The 11,624-nt window shown below is 38.0% G+C and overlaps 1 protein-coding gene across 1 annotated transcript; it reads left to right on the forward strand.

The window, feature by feature from the left end:
* Nucleotides 1-6,469: 6,469 nt before the first annotated feature.
* LOC144972291 (uncharacterized) lies at nucleotides 6,470-11,014 on the forward strand. The gene is made up of 3 exons (XM_078913382.1): nucleotides 6,470-7,877; nucleotides 8,411-8,533; nucleotides 8,891-11,014. The coding sequence occupies exon 3, from the start codon at nucleotides 10,003-10,005 to the stop codon at nucleotides 10,774-10,776; it is 774 nt and encodes a 257-aa protein (XP_078769508.1). The 5' UTR covers nucleotides 6,470-7,877; nucleotides 8,411-8,533; nucleotides 8,891-10,002; the 3' UTR covers nucleotides 10,777-11,014.
* The last annotated feature ends 610 nt before the right edge of the window (nucleotides 11,015-11,624 follow it).

Raw genomic sequence — 11,624 nt, forward strand, 5'->3', positions numbered from 1 at the left:
GATCATATTCTACTTGTCAGATAGCAACATCACAGTTTGTGTCTCTTGTCTTACAGTCCTGTTCACATATTCAACAAACTTATCGGGCTGTCCCATGTAGTTTGTCGAATGTGTGTTGCGCTGTATCCTACCTGTGCGACTTTGTGGTTTTGTAGCATTATGCTCTCATTCAGACTAGTTAGTTCCTTGTTCTGAGTCTCACTCTAGGCAGTGCAAAGAAAGCTCTTTATTCTTCAGATTCAGGTGTCCATTGATTCCCTGGGGGATAACATCGTTCATTTACATCTGGATGAAGAATATAATAATTAAATTGCGTCTTGCAGATATCATGTCTCATGTTGCTGTTGCTTTCGCACTTTTTGTGCATTGGTTGGGTTCTTTTGACCTTCCATGGTGGACAACACCTCTGTGTTTCTGTCCCCCATGTCTGATTTCCCTTTCCATGTTGCTCTTTGTCTTTTTTTCTTGATTGACATATTGTGTTTTTACTGGTGAGGAGGGGGGGGGGGGGGGGGGAATTAAATGTGTAGGTTTTGTTTTTTTTTGAGACAAAGTCTGTATTTTCCCCTTATAACTCACCTCTCTGTTCTGTGCTATATTGGGGTTGATTTTTAGTACTGTGAAAACTAAGCGCCTAGAGCTGTTTGTATATGTGGAATAGGCGTGGTATAGATGATTTACGCTATAAAACATTTGAGTGTGCATCCTTCATAGGGATTCTTTGCTTGTGCCTAATCAAAACGAAATCTTCTGTTCCCACTCTTTCTTTGGTGCTTTTAACTGTTTTAATCTTTGCCTCATAATTACTTAGGTAAGACTGCAATTCTATTTTTGTATGTTTGGGTTAGTCATCCTACACATTTCAATCTTGGCAGTCATGCTTGATAATTGCTTGTCAACAAACAACAACGTGCGACTTTTTTATATATCCTATCCATTGTTACCACTGTTGACATGGTTAGTGTTGCATTGACAGCAAAACTGTCCCTTGTTAAGCTGCTTTACACGCAATACCCTACTCGAATCGGATGTATATGAGTCCTGATCTATTCCTAGTACAGACCATGCCTTCATAAAGCCTGCTATATATCTCTTACCTTAAAACAGTAACTTTGGCTTCAAGCACGCTTATTCTGATTGTTGATTGTTATCTATTCCCTTTCACGGCTTTCACAGCTGTGTGAGAACAAGAGATGAATGGAGGAGAGAAAGGCAGACGCATGCACACAGGCACACTAACTAACAAAGGAAAATGACTCATGAAATTTAGTTCATGGAAATTTTGGATTATGTCTATAACTTAGGCACGATTTGGCATTTAAGCACGCCTGAACCTCCTCCCAATGACCATGCTTAAACTTAAACGCGTCATGGACTGTAACATAAAGGGGACCTAACAGTAATAGCCAACTTGTTCTGTAGGACAAGGAAATTTTGCACTGTTGAGAGAATGTAGAAATTCATTCTCCAAGAACATTGCCACGATTTGGTCTCATCGAAAGTCAATATTCTTCAGTCAATTATATCCAGAGCAGTAATGGTACAGCAATTGGTTAGATCTGGTGAGACTAGAAGAAAACAAAATCAGAACGCAGTTCAAACAGGTTTTTGCGTGATGAGTAAGTTGTCATGCAAAAATCGCGTCTTAATGTTCAGTTATTATTTTATCAGGATCGCTCCAGCAGGGTTTCCCCAAACCCATTTGAATGTTCCTAATTTTTTCCTTGTTCTGTTATCATTCCATCCCCTCCTCAAACTTAATTTTCCTGGTACATGGTTTCCTCGAAATACTTCACCCAGATGACATTTTATTAAAAAAATGTAGGGTTTTTTTAAAATGCGGTCAATGATTTCGACCACTGATGATTTACATAAGCTGGGTGGGGTTCCTGACCTCCTATAGTGGGCAGTGGGGTACATACTGTGTCTTCTATATATCTGTTTTCCAACATGCTTTCTGTCTTTGTCTTGGAATGAGATTACTTGGTTTTGTCTTGGTCCTGGCCAGATGCCCTGGCTGAGAGGGAAACAGTCGAATGTATAGTTAGTTTTGGGAGATGATATTTTTTTCATTGTAAATCATCTCTCTGTTATGCACTGTATTATGCTTTCTTTATATATATATGCTTTGTAAAACATTTGAGTGTGTTCCTCTAAGCGGGGACCTGTGGTTGTGTCTGGATGAGACTTTTAGTGATCTCAAACCAATTACTTTGGTGCATTTGGAATCTACACCTGTTTCTTATTTGAACCAATTACCCTTTGTCTTCCGTTATCTTGGATGCTTTATTGTATTGTAATTCTAGAACTTTTTACTATCCCATTTTCTTCCTTTTTACTGGCGCTGATATGACCTGAATAGGGGGGGCGTTGGATTCTGTGGGAGTTGAAAGTCTGCAGCCTATCAGCTGATCGGAATATTCGAACTTCTATAATATGGGGTTATTTGTGGAAGGGAGGTTAGGTTTAGGTTTTAGGTTGGGTGGGGGAGGTTTCTGAATTGTTTATGTTGAGTACACGGGCCAATCGTCTTGTGGGCTTATTTATTGTTTGTGGTCGGTTGTTGTACTTGGGCTATTGTTAAATTATGGGAGTAGATTGGAACTGGTAATGAAGGTGGTTATGTTTTTAAAAAAGAAACTTTTGATTAATTTGTTAGTAACCTATTCCCTTGCTCCCTAAGGAATCCAAGGGTGGCCACCCACTTTCCCCGCAAAGGAAAAGGTAGAATTAGTTATATACAGAAAGGTTCTGATATTATTCCGGAGGCCGAAGAGTTTGGAGGATGATCGATTCATTGGATTTTGTATCGTTTTCAAGGCTGAGAGAAAAGGGTGGGTGGGGGTAAGAATAGACATGGACGCACCTTGTTGGTTGTGTAACCAGGTTGTTTGGCAATGATTATTATTATTGGAGTTCGTGAAAATGTTATGGATATATCAGTGTGGTAGAGAGGGCGAAAAGGAAAGTTAATACATATAGAAAAGGATAATAATACATCAAAAATAAGGGAAAGAAGAAAAACTAAATACTGGGAGTGGGGAGATATATATTAGTAAGCGATCAGTCAGGTAAATGATCGATAATAGAGATGTAAATAATATATGTATAAATAAAGTTTATAATATTATAATGCTAGTTCACTCGGGAGAGGGGGGCGGAGGGGAGGGGTAAGGTCAGGTTGTGGGTGTGGTGAAGGGAGTTGAAATGTCTCGGTGGATGGTCATCTATCTGAATTGTGTTATTAGGTCGGTATATTTGTGCCATGTTGTCTCTCTCTTTTTCTAAATCGTTTTTGTATTTCTTTTGTATTATGTTAAGAAATATGAATGACATGTCGGTATTAGTGGTGTTTTGTCTGTGTACTTGACCTATCCATGCTGTCCATATCGCTTGTCTTGCTGCTGCTAGGATGTGTATGTTTATTTCATGTGTTGCATTGCCAGTTTTGGGGATAATATTGTGTCTAAATGCTATTTCTGTATGTATGGGTTGTCGTATTGTGTTTATTGTGGCTCTAATGCAGTTTGTGAAAATGTGTACATTTTGTGTTGGACAAAGCGCACGGCACAAGGCGCATCTGGGCGTGTTGTTTGTTGGTAAGGCGTTGAACATTAGTCTGTATGTTATATGCTCACTATCAAGAGGCGTCATGTTTGTGTAGGTTTCTGAGGCCACTCTCATGTTATCTAATGTTAGTCCTGATGCGTGCATTAGGTCTTGTTCTCTGCGTTTCTTTGGTGTGTTTATTGTTCTGTATATCAATATCTGTTTACTGTCTAATTGTTTATTTATTGTGTTGTGTATTCCATTCCTTGCGGGTGGTTGGATGGGAGCATCACCCTTGAATCATATACCTATGATGTTCGCATGGGTGTACGATCCGATAGTGATGTCGTTTCTTCTTCTCTTTACTAGCCTATCCTGCTTCTTTGGTTTGTGATTGTATTTTTGACAGGGGATATTTTTTTTTCTGTAAATCTTCGGCTTGTTTGTTCTTGGTTATTTATAATTTAGCTTATGATATCTTTAGGTTATGATTTTGATTTACATTTGTACTATTTTTTGTTAGATTGCTTGTTTTTTTGTTTCAGCGGTCTCTCATATAACCTGCGGGTGGTTGGATGGGAGCATCACCCTTGAATCATATACCTATGATGTTCGCATGGGTGTACGATCCGATAGTGATGTCGTTTCTTCTTCTCTTTACTAGCCTATCCTGCTTCTTTGGTTTGTGATTGTATTTTTGACAGGGGATATTTTTTTTTCTGTAAATCTTCTGTCTGTTTGTTCTTGGTTATTTATAATTTAGCTTATGATATCTTTAGGTTATGATTTTGATTTACATTTGTACTATTTTTGTTAGATTGCTTGTTTCTTTGTTTCAGCGGTCTCTCATATAACCTCAATTGTGTTGGAAGAGACCTAAAGCAACAAACAAAAAATCTCATATAACCTCAATTGTGTTGGAAGAGACCTAAAGCAACAAACAAACAAAAAAAATAAAATATTCCATTCCTTCCTCGGACTAAGTTTTACCTTGAACTAATTTCAACCAGCCACCATAAGAAACATTATTTACCTTAATGCTTTTTTTTATTTTTATTTTTTTTGGTGCTCCCGGTGATTTCGACCACTGATTACTTACTGTGACATTGACAGTTACGCATGTGTGTATCTGTCTACGCTGTATATGTGTGTATGCAGTTTGAAAAACAAGGAGATACTCACACACTCCATCGCCTTTTCACATAAAAGTAAAAGGCACCTCTCTGCTTTTTCTTACCATTTCGTCATTAGTTCCAATTCCAATGCCACGCGCCATGATTATGGTTGGCTACCTACCACGGTAAATTAATGTTATGATACAGTAAACCCCGCCCCAAACACACACAAACACCAACCCCTTGTAACAAAACAATAAAGCAAATAGTGATAAAGTTCTCTTTATTAATACTCGAGAAGAAACTTGTCTCGGGGACTATTTAAAGGGAACACTAGAATAACTTAGGTGTCAGCCGCAGCACAGCGCCACATAAGTTATAGGGTGTTGTCACGGCCAATATCTAGGCATTTTCATATCTTTGATTGTCAAGTGGCTAATGTATCCAAATGCCTTATTTGAACAATTGTCGAACCATAATTGGCTGATCTTATCATTCAATACAACTTGTGTGATATGTGACACCCCATTGCTAGTATAAGTATGACGGAAAAAAAGATAATCAGAAAGCGGAGTGGCTATTCGTCAGTACTGACCCCCAGGCGCTGGCACCTGCGGGTCAGTACTGACGAACAGGCACCGGCGTCTGGGGGTCAGTACTGACTAATACTATTACTAGTACTGATGCCAATTGGTCAGTTCTGACCTGGCCACGGGCGTTGACGGTACCAAAGTTATGGAAAAATGCCATTTTTAAAAATAACTTGCTCTACGACAAATAAATCAGCATTTCCTGTCCCATACTACTAGTCGCAGGGAAGCCCTTGTTTTCACTAAATTTTTTTGTCGGTTTACGTGAGATTTGTTTAATAAATATATCAATTAATTAAACAAGTGAAATTGTCCAATCCTGAGAAAAAGACCAAATTTGGTGTTGATACGCCAAACTGGAAGCCCTATATTTCGGTTCATCCAACGCACATGCTCACTGCACTGATGCGTGGCGCCAGAACTGAAAGTGAAAGTAAAGCTCTTTCATTGTCTCGTCTTTCTTCATTCCTGTCATTTGAAAGTGCTAGCCCATTTGAAATTCGGCTTGCTCGCATCTTACTGAGACAGGAAAAGTAGAAAACGGTAAGGGCTGCCTGAAGCCGGTGATCGTAAAATACTAACGAAAGAGTGAAAATGAAAGGCTTCGTATGGGAACAAAACAGACAATGGACGTTTCGGGTACAAACCCTTCATCAGCACAACAATACACAAATAAACGTGGAAAACAAATAAAATATAATGAAAAATAACTTGTATCGTCTGTACTCAATGGTGGTTGCAGTATGAATGAAATGTTAGCGTGGGTAGTAGTGCGGGGCGGTCCTTGGCAAGCTTAAGGACCACGGTCCTACGGTCCTTGGGAAATGAAGACCGCAAGGACCGGTCCTTTTCGACATTGAACATTCCTGAGAGACTGTTGGAAATTCGAACCGGTTTGACCTTTGAGAGTGTGGGATCGTTCATTCTTGAACCGTTAAAGACCGCTACACGATGAAAACCGTGGCCTACAGGAGTAAAACACACGGAGTAGTCACACTCATTTCAAATTGTAACCTAATTAGAGAAGAGGGGTGATGCCTTCTTTATTTGCTCACCGTACTTCATTGTTACTTCGATAATTTAATAAAATTTGAAATTTATCCCCATTAACGGAGATAATGGCATCGCCCAAGGCGTTGATCGAGTTGTTCGTGGCGTTGATACACACACGCAACTCCTACCCCCCCCCCCCCCCTCCCCCCCCCCCCCCCCCACACACACACACATTAGAGGGCAGCGAGCATTGAAGAGTAGAGAGAGACGTGAAGTTATAATAAGAGTGAGGGGGTGGATGAGGTGATAAGAGGGGTCGATGGTGACTTTTCGCCAGATCTAACAAACTCAGCTACCCATTCATTGCTGAGTAGACAGGGATTCAGAAAAAAATCGACTGCACCCGGGATCGAACGATCTCTGGCCCTTTGCGTATAAAGAGAGTGCTCTATCAACTGAGCTATCGGGGTCCCCAAATATTCTATTGGACTTTTTTAAAATTCAGACGTTATAACTGGGTTTTTTGGAAGGAAGAAACTAATGAAACTCATATTATTTGATTAGTAATAATACCAAACGAAATTTTAATATTATTGTATTATTTTAAATGACAACACTGCGATAGAAAGGAGTGGTGACAAGAGATGGACAAAAGAAAACAAAAAATCGGATTTGCTACTTGCTAGGTTCGACACACACACACACACACAAACAAACACACACATCTTTTGTAGTCACATACATTTCAAACAATAACCCATTAGAGAAGAGGGGTCATGCCTTCACCATAGATCATTGTCCATTGCGATCATTATGGTGTAGTAAATTTTGAAATTTACCCCGTATAATGGAATCGTCCAAGGCGTGCGCCTCCTGTTCCCCCCATCTCACACACGAAATAGTCCGTTTTCTTAGCGGCAAGTTCCGTGCGTTTTGTGCACTTTTTGTAACCAGCAAACTAAGTATACAAATTGGTGCAGAAAATTATGAAGATTCGAAAAATAGGTGGCTCCAAATACCATTTTTATTGAAAAGACCTTAAAATTCGTCGTAAAGTCTAGTGAAAACGCGCACTTTGTGACGTTTTGGCGCTCGATGACAAAAGTATTTTAAAAAAACATTCTCACCCATTAAGAACATCTTGATTTGTTTTTGATCGTGGAGATATTTTTGTTTTAATGTTTTCCATTATTATTTACCAAAAATCTAGCTTTTAATTATTTTAAAACAACTTTTTGTCTTCTGACCGCAGACAAAAACCCCCAATAAAAATTGTCCTTTTTTGCCCGTGCAACAAAACTATGAGTCATTAGGACGACCTATCCTTTACTAAGTATGTACTAGGATGTCTTAGCGCCTGTAAACGAAAAAAACAACAACAAGAGACTAAAAAAAATATTTAAAGCAGTTAAAGAGGTTTCTTTCACCCAGTGTGTACAGTACAATAATGCTAAATCGAAATGCGGTTTTGTCATCTGTCACCGCCCCTCCCTTCGAGATAACGACAGCTCCATTTACCGACAATGGCATCATGTGTTGTCTAAAAAATAACTGAGAGAATGAGTTTTGTCTTTTGAACGATGTCAACAAACTACAATTTTATTTTGTGCAATCGATATTCGTTGAAAAGGTAAGGAACAATATTTTTCATCTATTATAAATGTCTTATATCATCGTGATGTTATTTTACTGTATGCGCATGCTAGTGCGATAAGTATCGCGCAATGTATGACAAAAGAATTGAGTTGTGAAAAAAGAATTGGGTCAGATCAAAGCTGAGTCACAGTAATATTATTCTACACACACAATAAGCCTCCAGGATGCAATAGATAGAGTAAGATTATGGCCCATGCTTGGATCTGATCATATTTTTTCTATCTTAATATAATATAAGTTGCATGTGTTATGTCAGTACTAAATTTAGACACTTTTAGATTCGATTCGATATAGATTGGCCTGTCGATGATTGATGATAGAATAACGGTGTTTATCAATACTGCTGCCCGAGAAAAAAAAGATAACTAATTTATTATTAACTCAGTTGATCACACATAATTCTGCAAATACACGCTAATATTCACACACATTGTTTTACCTTTTGCTTGTTCAGGTTTGTTTTTTAAAACAGTGTATTGACTTGTTTGCTACATTTCTACTTGCCAGCCTCACAGTCCTTTGTTTCCTTAAAATTAATAAGCATCATGCCTGGAGACCTCGTCAAATTGGAATGCTAGTTTGATTTGTTGAATAGTCAAGATTGCAAGGACTAAAGTTCCATTTTAACAGGTATTTGGAAGTATGTGTTCGTTGTGTGTGTGTTGTTGTTGTTGTTGTTTTGTTATTTTTTTGTTTTGCAGAGAATCTTACCACTGAGCTATCCAAGCCCCGTCAACTAATGTGTGTTTAACCTTTCTCACGCAAACACACACACAAATACACACTCACACGCATACACACACACACACTCGCACGCACACAAACTTGTTCATTCTGTCAGCTCTCAAGCTACCCTATATCGCTTTAAGATGGTAACATTTTCTGTAACTTGATAAACTACGTAATTCACACTTTGTAGGAAATAACTTTAAATATTGTCTCTTGAGTATGTCATGGGGTTTTGTTTTATTTTTCTTTCCTTCCTAGAATGCGCTGATATGGCAGGAGGAAAGAAGCGGCAGACATCCATTGTCTACTGTAAAAATCTGAACAAAGTTCCAAGACTCGATCAAGCTTCCCCTGAAATTGACTGGTCGAAGTGCCTGTTTTGTCAAGAAACCATTGAAAATTCTCCTCTCACAAACCCTAAAAAGCAGCCAAGTTAAATTGTATTGAAGACACGTATGTTGCCATTTCGGAGGATATCAAACTTTTTCATAACTCAGGTAGATTGCCAATAGCATTGAAATTCAATATTAACCAACCTGTGAAATGTCTTGCTAATTTTTTGAGAGACAATGATGGACTTTACCATAAGAATTGCAGACACAGGTTTCATAAATCAAAACTCAAAAGGCTTGCAAAGAAGATAAATCAATGTAATAGTGAAGCCGTTGCAAGTCCTGATACAAGAGGCACATTAAACACATCACATGTAAGCAAACACTGCTTGTTTTGTAAGGGTTGTGAAGGGGAATTGACGGAGGTCCGGACTCTTGCTCTCTCACAAAAAGTCTACTAGGAAGCTGTCCTTCTTTCAGATACAAGTATTCTTAGAGTATTTGCGGAGGGTGATCTTATTGCGGTGGAAGCAAAGTATCATAAGCCTTGCCTTATACTGTTCCACAGAAGAGCAGACGATTTTAGATGTAAAAATACTTCAGACAACAAATACAAAACACACATTGCAGAATGCACACAGGATATTGTCAATTTTATTGATCAACAACAAGCTCGCACAGACACAAATGTTGTGTTTAAGCTGAATGATCTCTACAATTTACTTTTGTCAAAATTAAATGCCATAAATTGGTCGGATGTATATGTACATAAAACTCAATTCAAAGAAAATTTACTATCGAGAGTTCCTTCTTTAATGGAATACAGGGATGGGCGGGAAGTCTTGCTTACTTTCAAAGAGGGGAATATTATTTCACAAGCAGCTATTGCCGATTTAGATTCAAATGATGATCTTGCAATACAAAAAGCAGTTGATATTATAAGAGCAGAAATAAGAAATCATACATTCATATCACCCCTCAATATAGATCATGATAGCATTGTCAATAGTGTACCACACAAATTAGTGAAAATTGTGAATGGCATTTTTTAGAAATGGAAGCGAGTGTCACTTCAATTCTGGGGTTACACGAACAGTTGTGGTTATCATTCTGTTATCACAGTTTGCTGCATTGGGAATGGAAAAGTTGTTTGTCAACTACGGTACAGGAAAACATAGAAGTCTGATACCTATCCACTCAATTGTTGAACCCCTTGGTCCTGAAAAATCTCTGGCTATATCCTTCTTCCATGCCTTTACGGGGTGTGACAGTGTCAGCTCATTTGCAGGGAAGGGAAAGAAAATAGCATGTTCAGTTTGGGCCGCATTTGATGATGTTACAGACTCATTTAAAGCTCTTGCTAATCAACCCTCTAAGGAAGATATAGCCAGCCATTTCAACATCATCCAGAGATTTGTCTGTTTGTTGTTTGACAGAGCAACCAACTTATCTGCTGTCAATGAATGCCGGCGTGAACTTTTTACAAAAAAGTCACGCCTTCCAGTCAATATGCCACCAACTCGTGAAGCTCTCAAACAGCATTTAAATCGAGCAGTTTACCAAGCTGGTTATGTATGGAAACGCTCTCTTGCTAAAGACCCTAGTCTTCCTTCCAAATCAGATTTTGGTTGGAAAGAAGATGGGATGCCAAAGTGGTCCACTTTGACTGACCTTACACATGCCTCACAAAATCTGATTAAATGTAACTGTTCATCAAAGGGATGCTCCAAAAGATGCAATTGTGTTAAGGCATCTCTTCCATGTAATCTGTTATGTACCTGCAATGGTCAATGTTCTAGAGACAATGATTGACGTTAAACACGTTTTTCAATTGTATGTTTTCAACAAACTATGGAATTAAAAAGGGATGTAAATCTATAATAATACTGCTGTTAAATATGTACACAGAAAAAATGTTTTAAATGGTTCAATTCATCATTGAATAAATATGTATTGTACAATATATATAAATTTAAACGTGTTATTTGCTATATGATAGAAATACATTGTACTCTTATGTTTGAGAGTGATTGTACGTGTGTGTCGGGAGGAGAAGGGGTACTTGCCTAGGCAGTTGAATTGTCTTTTATTGTTTTTTTTAAATCAAATTAATATTGCTTGATTTTAGAGGATGTGAAGATTATTAAAAATGTTTTTGAAATGCGTGGCATTTCAAATATATGTCAGATTCTAAACTATTTAAACAGTTTCTAGGAAGGAGATATATATTTTTTTTACTTTCCTGAAAAATCCCATTTGAATTTCGTATTTTCTTATATATTTCAATAAAATTCAAATGGAAAAATAATTTGTGAGTCCAGAGTACGCAACAGAATAACAAAATATCCACATTGTTATAAATATTTATAAAACTGTAAATTTTTGAGGAAAAAATTATTTTTTTTTTAAAATGCATTTTGTCACCTTTAAAGGGCAATAACTCTTGGTTCCAGCTATTTTTCAACTTGGAGCCACCTATTTTCGAAATCCTCATAAAATTCTGCATTTTGTGTGAAAATTTCATGCTGGTTACACGATTTGCACAATTTTTCCATTAAAGGAACGGTTTGCGGAGTGGAGGTTGGTGGTCGTCTGCCTGTATGGTCGTCTGTGTCGTTTAGTGTATGGTAAAGGGGGGTGGGTGCGATTAATTAAGTGGG

The sequence above is a fragment of the Berghia stephanieae genome, chromosome 1, assembly GCF_034508935.2.
Source record: "Berghia stephanieae isolate SIO BIC M18660-M18661 chromosome 1, UCSD_Bste_1.3, whole genome shotgun sequence".
NCBI lineage: Eukaryota > Metazoa > Mollusca > Gastropoda > Nudibranchia > Aeolidiidae > Berghia > Berghia stephanieae.